Genomic DNA, 17,156 nt, shown 5'->3' with positions numbered 1-17,156 from the left:
AGATTTTTAAGATTTACGTAATATTTTATATCAGACACACGTGAATTCCACATGGTTATTTAACAGGATGGTCAGCACAGATTTAACAGAAAAGGGGGTTTTACCTATTATGAACTTTTAGAGGGGAAAATGCAAATTAACTATTTATTTTGAGGGGGAAACACAAAATTCCCTTTTTTTTCTCCAAACGACTGATTTTTAGCTTAGCCGCTTAGTGAAGTCTTTCGACTACTCATGCATCTCATGAGTGTGTGAGTGATTTTTAAATGAATGAGTGAGGATTCTCACTCCATAGCAGCACCTAAATTGATCAAATCCTGTGAAACTCATTCATATTGGATGAGAACCCTCACTCCATAGCGCTTGCTCTTAGAACGGTTTTTTTTATTATGAAAAACAAAACCAATTAGTACCTCAAAAAGTTCCTTACCTAAGATATTTTCGAAATGTTTAAAGTCTCCTCGTTAAATTAGTACATATCAATCATTGAGTTAAATTAGATAATCTAGTATTAGCTATTAGATTAGATTAATGATTTTAGGGGGATTTTGTGTTTCCCCCTCAAAATAAATAGCTATTTTGCGTTTCCCTCTTTTTTAATTCATAATTTGTAAACCCCTTTCCGTTATAACTGCTGTCACCACCCGGTCATTAGCGTACGTGCGATTCACGTGTGTACACTAGCAGTGATTACCGGTCAGAAATGAAGCCTGTGTTATTTTTGCACAGACCTATCTCTCTGTTCCTGTGGCAAAATTCCTATCCATCCACATATCCGCCATTAACAAGCTTGAGAGAAAAACTCAATCACTCGGATGTGGGTTTATAACTTTATAATTGCATTCCTCGGGAATCAAGATCATCGACACCAATTTACAGGTTATGCCATCGAAACCATCATCAAACAGTAAGAATAAATAATTGCATTCACTCTTATTTATACAATGGTCTGTACATGGAATAAATAGTTTGACTCCATTAATGACCTTAACCATTCAGGACCATTCATGCTATCCATTAGAACAAATGAACAATCGATCCAACTTAATTTGAAAAACACAGAAAGAAGGAAATGAATACTAGAATTTCATTTAAACCCAAAAACAAAACCAAAAAATAAATAATCCCATTTTTTGATTATTTAAGAACTTTCCATGGGTTTTTGGAACCCCATTCTTTTATTGTTCATTCACGATATGAAAATATAAGGGAACCAAAATCCATCAATTTCGCAGGGTATTTCATAGCGGCGCTATTTGTTCATTTGGAGGTGGTGGAGAATTGGGTGACGGAGGAGTCGGTGGTGGTGCAGGCGGCGAAGAAGATGACGATGTTGTTTTTTGGGTTACTTTAGGATTGTTATTTTACTGTTTAGTATTTTATTATGACACACACGTGAATCACACGTGTACTGTTTGGCTGGGTGATGACGGCAGTTATAACGGAAAAGGGGTTTTACAAATTATGAATTAAAAAGGGGGAAAAGCAAAATAGCTATTTATTTTGAGGGGGAAACACGAAATCCCCGATGATTTTAATTTGTAGTTAAAGATAGAAAATGGGGATACTGTTTTAGTTTTGGGAGTGAAGAGAAGTAGAAGGAAAAAAGAGATTCTAAAAGAAGGAAAAAAAAAACTTGATTTTGATCCATTAACCAAAACGAAAAAGAGTGATTCCAGTGAGAAATTTGAAACGGGTGAATCATAATATGAAAGAGAAACCACATTTTACATGCCTCATGATTGAGATCCAGGAATTAGATGGCAAAGAGTTTTTAACCCTAAGTATTGATGGTGAATCTCAACAAAATGAAGAAAGTGAAGAATCCATGACTGAAAATAATCAGGTATACCACATCTAAATGATTAATACAAAACTGGCAGTATATAAAAAATATGTTGGGCGGTGTCCTCATCGCTTAACCCATTGGAAGCTCTTTCTTGCCTTTGCCAATCCTGGTTTCTTCCTTTCAACCACACGTGAATCCCTCGTCAAGAAACCCTCTGGATATGACAAATGAGACATTAGCTAACAGCAAATAAAAAGATCAAGAAAACATGACAAATGACCAGTCAGAAGATATAGTTGAAATACTCCAAATATCATAGAACCACAAAACAAATACCCCACACCTGCAGTTTGGATATACTGTACAACCAGAGAGAGAACTCCTCTGATCAATTTTGTTATTTTGAATCTAATCTGAAAAGATTGTGAGAAATCGATGAAGTTTAGTTCTGCAATTTTACCAGTTTTGAGGTATGGACGCAAGCCAGGCTCCCAGTTCTGCAAGGCTCTACTGATACCCAACTGTATGGCTCCAACTTGACCTATTTTGACAAAAACATGTTTTTTCAATTTCTTAGAAACAAAGAGGAGAAGAGAAAAAGCAATAATGAGGTTGACATAGAGGGATTTAAGGGCATTGGGTATCTGATTAAGAGTATTTCACCACATTTTGTCAAAATCAACCAAATCTAGAGTGATTACTGAATCTCGATACCAGCATCTGTTTATTAACTCACACAATGTTTGACCAGTTTATGTTGCAAGCATAAATTCAGGCATACTTTTTTACTGCCTCATGTCACTTAAAACTGACATCTGTGAGACATCTCACTAGTCCAATTTCAGTTTTCTGATAACAGTTATGGATCAATTCGCTGAACTTTTCATGAAGCTATTGTTCAAAAGCTGTTGCTCCTAACTCGTGTATGTTTATCTTTATATTCCAACAAATCAAAACATATCCAGAGGTATAGACACCTTGGTCTCTTCCATCGACTTAAGTTGTGTATTTCAAGAATGATCACACGATAGTATACAAATTAACTCGATGCAAAAGAATAAGGTGCATATACCTCCATACAGTTTAGTGATCAACAAACACCTATTTAGTCGTAAAACTCAGGTTAGCTAGAGATACTACTCAAGGTCCCATTTGAGAACTAGTATACCAAAAGCAACAATTGTTAACTATAAGAAACCCCGAGCATCATTTTCACACCTCTCCAAGACAAACTAAGGTCAGCAAATGCAGTTTCTTGTACCTTAAACATAATCAATATCATCTGATACCAAAAGAAAAAAAAACATAATCAGTATTATCTCTAATTTCAGAAATAACAAATATTACCTGAGAGACCACCGCCTTGCACAGTACATTTGACATCCCAAAGGCCCAGCGTCTTTGTCTCAGAAAATGGTCTAAGGATTGCCGCACGATGGTCAAGAATAGGAAAATAAACGTCAAATGCTTTGTCATTGATACTAAACCTTCCATCACCAGGTTGGACCCAGACACGTGCTATACTGCACTTCCTTCGTCCTGTACCATAAGCCCTTCCCTTGTCATCAACCTGCCTCACTCGTGCTTTGGCAACTTCCTCTTGTTTTCTGCGCTCAATTTCTGCATTTGTAGATTTTCTGTCACTTTTCCCGTTCTTAGGCATATCTTTTAACTCACTTAAAGGTTGCAACCCCTCCACCCCTTTTAAGTCCTTCAGAAGAATCATGCTTTCTATCATCTCTTCTGTTATCCCTGATGCAGCGATTAGGTCACCAAAAGCACGGTCTGGGCCTGCAAATGATAATAGAGAATATGATTCCTCCGTTAGATGTTTCAAACTTGAGAACCTTTCCACAGTAAAACCCAGTTGGAAATTACTAGCCAAATTTATAAAAGGATACAACAACTAGCATAAGAAAGTAAGAGAACATGAAGTTTTCATGAATAGGACAATGCCGTCTTTTGTCCTGATATCTTTTTTACCTACTAACTAATGGGTCTAGATTATATACTTTCCATGAATCCTATAATCCCAGAATCGGACTGATCGGGTCTAAATATTATCAGAATAAAAGCAGCTATGGATCCAGTGACTTGGGAGAAACGGTCTTAACATATCTCAACAGGCTAGGAAGCACGGTAGGTCGCATATAGTTTAAGCAGATGTCTTTCTACAATCTTACAAACTAAACCTGTATGGTGACACAACTACTCTCAAAACAAATAATCTACACTCCACTATGTTTCACTCAACACCATGACCAGTGTAGGTTTAGGATGCAAAAATTAGTGTTACTTCTAAAATGTACCTAATACGTAGAACAGTAGCACAGTACGGGATCGTTTATAACTTATAAGTACAGATTGTGTACTTGAGGCTTATACTGCCAAACAAAATGCACCTAAACAACAAGAAACAAGAAATAAGTACCAGTGCTACTATGTTTCGCTAACAAGGTGGTAGCAGTACCACTGTCCCTAACTCATACAGCAAGAAACTTGTCCCAATTAGTTATACATGCACATACCATGTTCTTCCTTTTTGAAAGAGGAGTGTGGTCTTCAATGATACATACAAACTCTAACATTAATCGGAAATAAAATCCGGTTCTGAAGTACATGAACCACATTCTTGCCTAGCTCACATTTGCGTGAACATTCATCATAATCAAAATAAACGAGCTATTCTCTGCTACTTTAATTCATGGAAACAAGCTAGAAAAAGTTAAATTTCATCATAAAATAACTTCATGGATAACTTTACAAACCCACTTTACACAATCAGTCCCATTCATAACAAAAACACCATTAGCGGAGCTTTTATAAAGATAAGTTTCACTGCTTTCCTTTAAGTTTTTTCCTGCTATCTATCTAACAATTCTTGAGTCAATTAATAGAAAAATAATCTATTACAAAGACCTGATGCATATAAGCCATCTTTGAATGAAAACATATTAGTTTTCTCAGATCTTTATCTGTGAACTATGAATTTTTGGATGCATAATCCAACAGCTAAATATTGTTTTCAATTTCAAAGTGTAAATCTACCTGAATAGGATTCTTATACAGCTAAATATGTTACACGAGCTTTAACTCTTGGAAGCTCTTCATTCTAATCTCATTGCACCTAAAAATAGGCTCTATGTTTTAAGAGCTTAAGCTATTTATCAGTTCTCGTGTACTTTGCAAAACCTGAATCGACAGGCTCATGGTTAACTACTTAACTTTGATTCAGATTCTGCTGATCGCTAAGTTACAGATAATGTGGCTCGATAACTTGCTGTAGTATTCGCCCCCCTTTCTTATTCACTTCTCTACCAAAACCAACTACTCACTAAGGTACAAAATGTAATCAAAACTTTAAAACAGCACAATACTAATTTCACCCTCGTGATCCCAAAATCATGCTGACTGGATACAATCTTCAAATTTTTTTGATGAGATGTTTCATGTTTCACTCCACAATATTACTTTTTACTAAAAACAATTACAATCTAAAACAAGATATTCGCATCAACAATTGATACAAACAATTCAACAAGTGAACAACTTCAATTAAACACAACAACAAAGGAAATTAAACCATACCATTCAATTGTTGAAGAAGATTTTTCTTCTCAATCTCAAGAAGCTCATTAGCTGCCGCCTTCTCATTCTCATCCATCTCCACACCATCATCATGTAGTAATTGCAGTTCCTCTTGGCTCCTCTCCCCTTCTCCTCCCAAATCAAAAACATCCTTTTCATCCTCAACAAAGCTCCAAGCTCTAGAACCACCACCACCATCAGGATTACCTCTACTACTAGTTTTCACGTCTGATTCAAACTCATTATCAATAATATCTCCAAAGAAATCAGTACTTCCTGAAGCAAATGAAGAATCTTCATTACTGTTAGTTCTACCTCTACCACCACTCTTCTTATTCTTCTTTGATCTGTATAAATCACTATTATCAATACCTCCTCCAATTCCTGAAGAATCTCTGCCCCATGATTCTAACCCATTTCCAAATACTGAATCTCCATCTCCATCATCATTATCAGTACCTAATCTCCATAAATTCGAGACTGGGTCTTTTTTATCCTTACTAGAGAAATACCGAGATGATTTAAGATAGAAGGGATTTGGGTCTTGAGAGATGGGATTAGAGGAAGAAGGGGTTGATTGGGAAATGAGAGAATTAGGGTTTGAAGATGAAATTAGGGTTAGGAAACGGAGATGAGAAGAAGACGAAGATCGAGAAATGAATCGAGAGAGCATTATTGCTGGGTTGGATTCCGAAGGGAAGAAGAAGCAGAACCCCCTTTCAGTGTAGAAGCTGAAAAATTGGACCAAGGGTTTAAGTTAGAACGATTTTTTGGGCATCATGGTTTGTTCGGGGACCATGGTTTTATTTTGGGTAAAGACATTAGAGTAAACTTAGATCACCACATATCTAGATATTTATATTAATACCTAAACAACCCTCATAATTAATTTTAGGTTATGATTAGTGAAATGATTTAAAATTAATTAGTGAAATTAAATTAAAAGATGGATTTTTTATTAGATGAGTAGAACTATTGAGAGAGTAAAGTTAGAGAAGATGAAGGAGAAAAACATGGAAAATAAAAAAAATTCCAATTCACTAACTTTGGGTATTCAAGTGACGAAGACTCATCTGATTCTTCATCTCCATCCTCTCCTAGAATATTTGTTAATCTTCACAATGATCCGGATATGAGTTATTTCTTAGATGGTGATTATATTCTTCCCCAAACTCAATCTCAAGATGAATATGATGGATTTTATCAACCACAACCGGAGGAAGAGTATTTGGGTGTCCAGGTATGCTCCAAACTTGGATAATGTATGTTGAATTGGTCAAAACTTTCCTAAAAATCTAATTTTTTCAACTGGATTTGGGACGGTTCGGTTACCTTCTGTGAAGAAGATGTAAAACTCTCCTGAATGTGTAGTTCGGTTCCATCGCATGATGAACAAGCAACCGAACTCGGCTGAAAGTGCAGTTCGGTTACTTGGTCCAAACACGCAGGTTACCGAACTCACCGTTAATGGAAGTTTCTAGGATTACCAGCGTTATGTTCGGTTGGTTCGTAACAAATTAACAAACCGAACTCTACGTAAAAATTAGATCTAACTAAGTGTACAAAGTTTGGTTGGTTCGCAACCAATTAACCATAACTAACCGAACTTACGTACAAACAAGAGTTAAATTAGTGTAAAAAGTTCGGTTGTTTCGCAAACTGCATGTTTACGAACTAGCTAACCGAAATTGACATAATATAAGAGTATACTAAATGTATTAAGTTCGGTTGTTTCGCAAACTTGAAACAAAAGCGTAAACAACCGAACTCAGAAAAAAAAATCAAAAGTTACAGTGTTTAGTTCGGTTATATTTCAACTTTGCCTTATGAACCGAACTTAGAATTCGGTTTTTGCGATAAAAATTTTATGTAACCGAACTCTAATGTAATTCTAATTGATGTTGTTATATTTCTTGTAGATGGAATGCCAACCTATACCAATGCATGATCAACCTTCTCCGGTTGGTATGTTGTACGAAGATACATCTCATTACTATGCTAATGAGTTGGTATTTGACTTACCTATTGATGCGAAGAATTGGGCTAGAGAACATGCTAAGAGAGTCAAGTGTGTCTTAGTTTTGAATGGAAAAGAAAGCCAAACTCGTTTTGAAATGGTTTGTGAGAGAAGTGGAGATCCCGATGTTAGTCACAAGAGGAAGGGTTATGTGTATAAAGGAAAGACGACGAGGAAGAACACAACATGCTCAAAGAAAATTAAATGCCCGTTCAAGTTAGTATTTAGCAAGAGCAAATTAACGAGTAAATGGTTTCTAGCTATGGATAAGGTGGTAGGTTGTCATAACCACCCTCGCCCAGAAGATCTTGAAGGACATGCAATGGCCGCAAGGCTCACTCCTCAAGAAATGGAAAAAATTTCTAAGTATAGGAAAATGAGTATTCCACCTACCGTTATGCTTCGCTTATTAAAGAAATATAACCCGGATAACGTATCATCTTTGTCCACCATTTACAATGCAATTGAGACAATTAAAGGGAATGAATTGAAGGATAGACAAGTAATGTAACAATTATTTTTTTTGGCTCAAGAGAAAGGCTACGCAGTTCAAAAGAAGGTAGGTCCGGAAGAAGAAATTACTCATCTCTTCATTGCTCATCCGAAGAGTTTTCAATTGGCTCAATCATTCCATGAAGTTCTCATAATGGATTGCACTTACAAGACAAACAAATACGTGATGCCATTGTTGAACATTGTTGGTCGTACGTCGACGAAGTCACCGTTTACCGTTGCTTTTTGTTTTCTAAAGGACGAGCAAGAACCAAGTTACACTTGGGCGCTACAACAAGTGAAGGCGATCTACCGAGATGATGATATCCCCGGGGTTATCGTGACGGAAAATGAAGTAGCATTGATGAACGCAATAGAGAAAGTCTTCCCATTGGCACATAATATGCTTTGTACATTTCATATATGGTGCAATGTGATGAATAGGTGCAAGCCTCAACTTTGTCCACCTAAGAGGAAAGGATTGGAAGAGATTAGTAAGATACCGGAAGATGAACAAGTGGATGCAAAAGAGGAATTCGATAAACAATACACCATAAATCACGCTAAATGGGTTGCCTTCTCCGGGGAATGGGAGGCATTGACTTGGTCTCTCACCGAAGAAGAGTATTATCTAAATCTTGCCGAATTTAGAGAACATTGGTCTAGCCCCGAATATCCGGAGGATATAATAACGTATGTAGTGGAGCAATGGTTGGAACCGCACAAAGAGCGCCTCGTTTATGCTTTTACCAACAACTATAAACACTTTGGGAATCAAGCGACAAGTTTGGTAGAATCGGCTCACCACCGGTTGAAGAAAAATCTCTTTGGATGTGTCGATAATTTTGTGGTTGTGTTTAACGCAATGGAGAGTTAATTCAAACGCGATATTGAGAGAATTAAAGAGAAGTTCCAAAAAATCCGCATCATGAAGTACAAAAAGATTGTAGACAAAGGTGGTAACATCAAGAAAATGGCGGACCTTCGGTTGTTCAAGGGACTCCACTATAATGTTTCACACGCTTGCATTAAGATGTTAATAGTTGAGGTGAATTTGATCGACATATGGAGAACCAAGCCGGATGAGGTGTGTGTTTGCAACATGAGGAAGTCTATGGGACTCCCTTATCGCCACATGATAGCTAAGTATGAACATGGCATAATCCATTTAAGCGATATTGATCCATATTGGAAACAATTAAGTTTTGTCCCTCCTCCAAAGGGCGATGTCGGAGAAGAGTTTGGTGACAATGAAATGAGAAGAATGGGTATCGAAATGTACCGGAACATGAAGAAACTCGAAAGGCAAATCTTTTGGGATGACATGCGGCCAATCGTTTTTCCACATACTTCAGAGAATGTGCAAGAATCGGATAAAGGCAAGGGCAAAGGTAGGCCAAAAACCAAAGAAACAAAAAAACAAGTTAGAGAATATGCAAAGGTGTTGGATAAAAGGAAAAGTGAAATTACTCCTTTTACTAGAGATCCTTCAAGGCATGAGTATACCGCGGCGAAGTACCAAGAAGATTCTAAGAAAAGGGGAAGGAAAATTATTTAAAAAGGCGAGTCAAGTGAACGGGGTATGAAGAAAAAAGGACCGAAGTTACACTCTCAACATACTCCGTCGGAACCGAACCAACCAAGTCAACGAGACGTGAATCTAAAGGCTCCAATTGATACACCACCTCTTGATGATAAAAGGTACTCGGAAGAGATACCTCCTTACATTAGAGATTACGTCATATCCACCCATGACGTCCCTTCGGATGGTAATTGCGGTTTCCATGTAGTCGTACAACAAATAGGGCCTTTCACTCAAGGTTCCAAGCTATATGATGATAATCAAATAACTTATGTCCGTTAAAGGATGTTGATGAAGATAAAGGAGAAACCGGAATTTTACAAGACAATGTTGTCCGATGGTGATGCTAGTCTCAATATTCAATTTGTTAGGTTTCAAATGCGTCTTCACGGGGACCATCCAATCACAAGTGATCATTGGATGGACATGCCGATATGGGGCACTTAATCGCCGACGCATTCAATTGCGTGGTTCACTATTTCTCAAAAGGTGCTAGTTTCACATACACTCCCAAAACAACCATATGTGTCGAGAAACTTAGATGTAGGAGAGCGGTGATTGCGCTCGTTAACCTCAACCATTTTATAGGCCTTCGGTTAGAAGACAATTGTCCATTGCCTCCGATATGAGGATGCTCTTATTGGAATGGATTTAACCTCGACACAGTGTTGGGTTGGTGCATTATGTATGAACATAACATGGAGATGTGGAAAGCTTTGGAGGAATCAGACAAAATTATACACGAAGGTTTAATTTCCCTTGGAGATGATTAAATGTACCCTTAGTTAGAATATGTGTGCTTTGAACATCATAAGAATTAAAGATTGTGTTTTTTGGAATTTGGGTGTATTATAGTGTGTTTGCATAATTTGCTTTTATACAAAAAGTCACTCTTGGTTTACAGTGATAGGTTCGGTTACCTATCAAATTTATGGTGGTAACCGAACAGATAGTTCGGTGGCATACATATATTTGAGATACTACCGAACTAGCAGGTCGGTTGATCCCGCAGAATAACGAACAAACGGAACTTCTTATGGACAGAGCATTTTCACTAATTCGGGTATTTAAAAGTTCAATAATTAATTAAAATACAACACCAAAATAACAAACAAAAGTTGTGGGTGATACTAAAGCTAAAATTGCATAACATTTAATATCTGAAACGCGTTACAAAAAAGTGCACAAGGATGCGGAAATGATCTTCATATTTGAAATTCTTTGTCTTCCATCTTCGCCATTCATTTTTTGCTGTTAAAAGAATTTCCTCGCCTGTTTCACCCCTAAGTCGATACCGCCTTACAATCCGAAACAAAGCCATAAATTCCACAACTCTCTCTTTAATCTTATCAAATCGAAGTAACAAAGCTATATGATCACGGTTATGAGGGTTTCCTGTGTCGGGGAAAAATTGCTCATGAATTTTCCCCCAATAACTTTGACTCATAATACCATTCATTCTTCGTTCTTCACCCCTCTTTGGATAGTATAGTTTTTAGTTTCTGCAAAGAGAGAGATCTTCATCTAGATTAAATTTAGCACTATTAGCTGCCATTTTTAGAAGATTTTGAGACAAAATGTTAACTATGAGACACATATTTACTAACCAAATAGGTGTATAACGGCAAGAAAAATATCCGTTACTTGAAATTTGTGTCATTCAAATTTCAAAATACAGAGTTCGGTTACATAGGAAATGCATAGACAAAACCGAACTAAAAGTTCGGTTGTTTCGCAGATTTGGTCAACTAACCGAACTAAGCAACAACAATATTTCAAAAGTTACAGTGTAATGTTCGGTTACCTGGTATTATTTTGCAGGTAACCGAACTTAGAAAAAATTTCACTGATTTTTGAGCTCCATAGTTCGGTCTGTTTTTCGGTTACCTGCGAAATAATACCAGGTAACCGAACATTACACCGTGACTTTTGAAATTTTGTTGTTAATGAGTTCGGTTTGTTGATTAAATCTGCAAACCAACCGAACTTGTTGTTTATCAAGTTCGGTGGTTTACCAAATTTAATCAACTAACCGAACTTCCTAATAATTTCTTTAAAAATTTGAGTTTAATGGAACACATATGAGTCAAATAACCAAAAATTTGAATTTAACGAAACACATATGAGTCAAATAGCCAAACTAATCCCTTAAAACACAAATTAAAAACCAAATTATGAAATTCATTTAGTAATCCACATAACTAAATGTTGGAAACAAACATAAGAAAACAAACTACCAAATCCGCAAAACAAAAGTCTTCCAAACATAAGGAAACAAACTACCAAATCCGCAATAAAAAAGTCTTCCAAACATAAGAAAACAAAGTACTAATTGTTGCAATCACTCATTTACCACGACCACTACCAGAAACTTTTCTATTCTTGCGTTTAGGAGCTTTAGGTCGTCCTTCGTCACTAGGAGTGTCATCTCCACTGCTTTGCTGTTGAACCATCTGACTTGAACCTTCCCCTTCTCGGCGACTCTTCTTCGACGGCATGGTCTGGCTTGGATCAACCTGGCTTGTATTGACAAGGTTGGGATTAAAAACATTAGTTATTTAGTACTAGAGGTCTGTTTGTTCTCGAGTTTCCATCGGCTCTCCACTCCGGATTTTTGCCATCATTTTCTTCAACAATTTAGCACTTGACTTCACCTTTTCTCATCAAAAACATAAGTAAATCTTCGACTGGAACAAGATAATCCCCAAAGTTCTTCCAGTGGTCCACTGATGGAGCAGGATCCTATTTGGGGATGAAATTCTTCTCGCTGTTCTTTGTTCCGACCTTCTTTACCTTGAAGTTGAAGTTTTCCACTTGTGGGACACTTTGTACACAAGAAAGTTGTCTAAGTACTCTTCGAGGATTATACATTGTACAACCCCCTGGATGAAACAACTGTCCATTATAACCCGCAACAGGTGAGAAATTAATAACATCAACATCCTCCTCGTCTTCATCTGATGCAATGTTGTAAGGATGGAAAACCACATCTTCCACTGTTAACTTATCCAATGTATCCCTCAACTCCAACACCTTTTTTTCCTTATTCTTTTCCTGTGAGTTCAAAAATTCATATTTACCAGCTGTAGGCTTCCCATAAGACCAAGGAGTGCGAGCATGAGACAATTGAAGTTTAGGGAAGTGTTCGTACACCCAAACCTATGAGAAGAGGCAAAAAATAATACATTCACAATATGATTAGTAACAATACACATTCATTCACTTATATATTCAAACACACAAACGATAATTTAACGGGGTACCTGAAAAAGGGTGTATAAGCCTCCAAAATATAGACTCCTAAGCCTCGAAGCTTTTCTGAGTTCCGCTTGAACGAATGAAAGAACCACAATGACCCAAGAGTAGTTGTTCACCTCATCCAAGGGGTCCAATATCTAGAGGTAATGAGCATTTACCACGTGGCCTGAAGTGTCAGGGAAGAAGATGGTTCCAAGTTGATATAACAAATAAGCAGTCACATGGTGCTTAGTCTTTTCCTCTGTCATCACCAACTTTCCTTGAGCAACCAAATATTTCGTCCCTGAAAACTCATCAAACAAGGTTTTGAGCTTGATCTTTTTCAACTTCTTCTTGTACGTGCGGTCTTCCTCAAACTCATTATACTCATCACCTTTCTTAGGCTCTTTGTTAGCTCGCCTAAACTCACATTGTGCATTTTTATCGCTCCATCCTAGACACCTTTCGACTAGTTTTTCAAGAACTTCATAACTCATCGAGGGATCGTAGCCATCTCGAACACTTGTTCCTATAATTGGTGGGGATGTGATTCTAAAACAATCATCCGGAGTTATTGCCATCTCACCAAAAGGTAGATGAAAGGTATCCGTTTCTGGATAAGCCCTCTCAGCAAATGCAGTAACAATGACATCATCAAATTTTTGGTACGCATGTTGTATCCCGTTCCATAGTACACAATCAAATACCGCCAAGTGGACCTCATCACACTCATTTTCTATATTCCATACCTTGTTCTTTTGACCTTTCAAAACACGAACAACATTTTTATGATCCTAAAAAAACAACATCATATCTTATATACTAATATATATATATAGAAAAGAACAATATATGTCAAAATATAATAAAATGACTGAGAAATCTAAATCTTGATGGTTAAGATTGAACCATATCTTTATCGCAAAGATCTTGGCAGCCCATGAGTTTTTGTAGCCCATCAATACCTCCCCGCCGTCTCTTGGAGTACCATATGTTGGATTCTTTGGCGATAAACACAAATCCTTATGAGGAATGTATGAATATCTAGCACAAGGATTTTTAGGCGTCTTTCTAGGTCTCTTTACCACTATGTATGATTGTTCCTCTTCTTCTTCCTCTTCATCCGAGTCCCCCTCTGATCCATCATCATCCTTATCTCCATCCTTGTCTCCATCTTCCTCATTTTTTTCACCCTCATCATCGCCACCCTCATTTCCTCCTCCTTGAACTGGTTCATCTTCTCCACCTTGATTATGTTCTTGACTGCCCATCTCTTCCATAATCTCTTCATTAACTTGTTGGCTTACGTTGTCAACATTATCTCTATTGACACCATCTTGGATGACAACACCCGGTAATGACCCACCTCCATACTTAGCATTTTTGGTTCCACGCTTACCGGCACCATAATGTACTTTGCCTCGAGGCGTGGGAGTTCTCAGATCTTCCAGTAAAGGTTGTTTTCCTCTAATCAAGAAAACAAAATATATTATCTTAACCGATAAATGATTGACTAAATCAGATGCAACATAAGGGTTCTCATCGTAAAGTTCGGTTTGAATAGGTTTTTTGCGAACACACCGAACTCCATATGTGTGCAAATACTGAAGAGTTCGGTTTGTCAAGGTTTTTTGCGAATAAACCGAACTCAACATTGGTCACTAATAGTAAAGAGTTCGGTTTGTCAAGATTTTTTGCGATCAAACCAAACTCCACATGTGTGCAAATACTGAAGAGTTCGGTTTGTCAAGGTTTTTTGCGAATAAACCAAACTCAACATTGGTAACTAATAGTGAAGAGTTCGGTTTGTCAAGGTTTTTTGCGAATAAATCGAACTCCACATGTATGCAACACAACATAGTTGGACAAGTTCGGGTAAATTGAAACTCAACATATAGGGAAAAATAGCATAGTTCGGTTATATTGAATTTTTTTTTTTTTTGGTAAAGTTCGGTTATTAAATAGTTTTAGAATATTATGCGAACCAACATAACAAGATAGCTCAGTTCGGTTACACAAAAACTCAAAATAGCGAGCAAAATTGCACAGTTCGGTTACAAGTGGAAAAACAAATTGTTGCAAAACTGGTGAAGTTCGGTTAGAAAAAAGTTTTAGTATTTTTTGCGAACTAACCGAACTGGGAGTTCGGTGACCCGGTTTTGAATCCTATAAAACCGAACTGTTCTTCGTGTTCTTCCTTTCAGGAAGTTCGGTTCACAAACTAGGGTTTTCTAGAAATTCGTCCTAACCGATAAGTGCACTGTAACTTCCATTCGAACCCTATTTTGATGATTTCTATTCAATTAAACGAATCAAAATCAAACTAAAAGTATGGGTTTGTTGGAAAATACCTGCGAATAGGTCCCATGGCAGAATCAGGCTTCTTACTGCGTCTATTATACTGGATTATGGATTCACTTGGCTCTTCCACTTCTTTATGAATCTCAAAATCAATTGGCTGATTTGCTAGATGTCCTAATGGGGGACCTGTTCCTGGGAGTCTGTTGGTTTTCTTTCGAAGAACCATTCTTATAGTCGATTGATTAATCGACGATGAAAATTTTATGAATCGACGATTAATCGATGAAGACGATGTTGAAATGGGGGAAGAGGAAAGAAGAAGAGGAGAACAGTTCCTCAAAACTGTTTTTTTTTTGTGCGTCTAGGTTAGATTAGGATTATGTTTAGGTTTTTGTTATAGATTAAGTTAGATGTAGTTATTAGGTTAGGGTTAATTTAATTAGGGTAAGGGACAAATTAGTAATCTCATCTGATTTTAGGACATCCCTTAACATTGTAGGGTAGGTGGCCTAATAGGACCATGGTCCCCCCAAAAAAACCATGGTCCCCAAAAAATCGTTCTTAAGTTAAACGACAGTTTATTGGTGGAGGCCCATATAATTTTAGATCCGAAATTTGTGTAGCCGACCAAACTGGTTGAACTTCAGCGATGGTACGGTAAGACCTATTCCTATGCACATGTCAAACACCAGAATATGCCAGTTTTGCATTCATTATTGATAGACACTTTTTGGTGTCTAATTTGATCTCAATACTATATATTGTTGGCACTCGATTTTGTACTAATTTTGGTGTTTTGTGTGTTTGTAGGTATTTTTGGGCAATAAATATTTTTGAGAAATTCGGCTCGAAAAGTTGATAAAGGCACCCTCGGAGCACATTTGCTAAACAGACCCCTGCTTTGGATAAGGGGCACTTCAGTTGGCACCTGCTATTCGCACCCCCAGTTTGGTTAGGGGGGCACCATCTTCATCGTTCAAATTTCCAGTTTGGCGGGAAAACTGTCTGTGATACTGGCAGAATTATGGTTCACCTTTTGGACGCGATTTTATGAGAATCAATAGCTGGGCAGACTTGATTGAGCATAACAAGCTTGGTTAGGGTCTCTGAGTCGATTGGATTTGGCTAGTTAACTCGTGTTGAAGTCAACAGGGGAATACGTGAGCAGCTGAGATATTCACGGGATATCAGCGTAGTTAGATGTGCGCTGCTCGCGTTTGGATATCACTTGGTCTCTGCAGAAGCATGGAGAAGTTAAATAAGGAAGATTCAGAAGCTGTAGATGCGTGAAGATTTAAAACAGGGAAGAAAATTTCTGTATCTTGCATGTGAGTATTCGTTATTGACTTCCAGGATTATTCGGAGTTATGAGGATATATTCTCGGTCAGAATGGGTATATATAGGCTTATGGATCACATAGAAGGAGAATCGAGAGTTGGGAGAGGCGACAGAGAGGAATATGAAGCTGCATAGCAGATTTTTCTGCTGCTGCAGGGAAGAAGAACCTGAAGAACATAAAACCGTATAAAATTGTCGTTTTAAGGGTCGCATATTTAACAGTTTGTAACGGCCAGTTTCTAACGATTACCTTCAGTTTGTAACAATTATTGTAACGGTGATCTCTGTAACGCCTTTTCAGTGTTGTGAATTGCCTGAGTTATATTTTCCTCTTTGTAAACACCTATTGAGCAATAAAAAATTCCTTTGAGTGTGTTTTCACCATGTGGAGCTAGAACCCATCACTGGGACAACGGAGGAAGCTGGATTTTATCCTTGGGGTAATTTAATTAATTCCTTATTTACATTTTGCACCGATTTTAAATGATTTATGATTTCTATTAATCAATTGTTATCTTGTTAGATAGTGTATGCTTAGTCTTAGGTGCTTTAGATACACTATGCTTGTAATTTACAATTGATGTTTTACGAAATCTACTTTGGCAAAGAATAGAGTCATTAGTTCTTTTTTTTTGAGCTATAAATGTCTAGGATAAATTTATGAATCCCATGAACATGAAAAACAGTGGAATCCCGAGTCCCGGTCCCTCTTCATCCTGTGACTTTATTTTGTGTATATATATTTTCTTATTTATTTTATTTTAGTTTATTAATTCTTAAAAACAATCTCATCAAGTCCGAGTGAACGACA

At 37.2% G+C, this 17,156-nt stretch overlaps 1 protein-coding gene across 1 annotated transcript; it reads right to left on the bottom strand.

The window, feature by feature from the left end:
• Nucleotides 1-1,683: 1,683 nt before the first annotated feature.
• Nucleotides 1,684-6,163, bottom strand: LOC113338103 (30S ribosomal protein S9, mitochondrial-like). The gene is made up of 4 exons (XM_026583625.1): nt 5,378-6,163; nt 3,137-3,580; nt 2,250-2,330; nt 1,684-2,003 (listed from the first exon to the last, which is right to left on the bottom strand). Exons 1-4 carry the CDS (start codon nt 6,048-6,050, stop codon nt 1,912-1,914), a joined length of 1,290 nt encoding a protein of 429 aa, XP_026439410.1. The 5' UTR covers nt 6,051-6,163; the 3' UTR covers nt 1,684-1,911.
• Between the last annotated feature and the right edge of the window lie 10,993 nt (nt 6,164-17,156).

The sequence above is a fragment of the Papaver somniferum genome, unplaced genomic scaffold (genome assembly GCF_003573695.1).
Source record: "Papaver somniferum cultivar HN1 unplaced genomic scaffold, ASM357369v1 unplaced-scaffold_18, whole genome shotgun sequence".
Lineage (NCBI taxonomy): Eukaryota > Viridiplantae > Streptophyta > Magnoliopsida > Ranunculales > Papaveraceae > Papaver > Papaver somniferum.
Note: the sequence above shows the minus strand (reverse complement) of the source record. Positions and strands in the feature narration are given on the sequence as shown.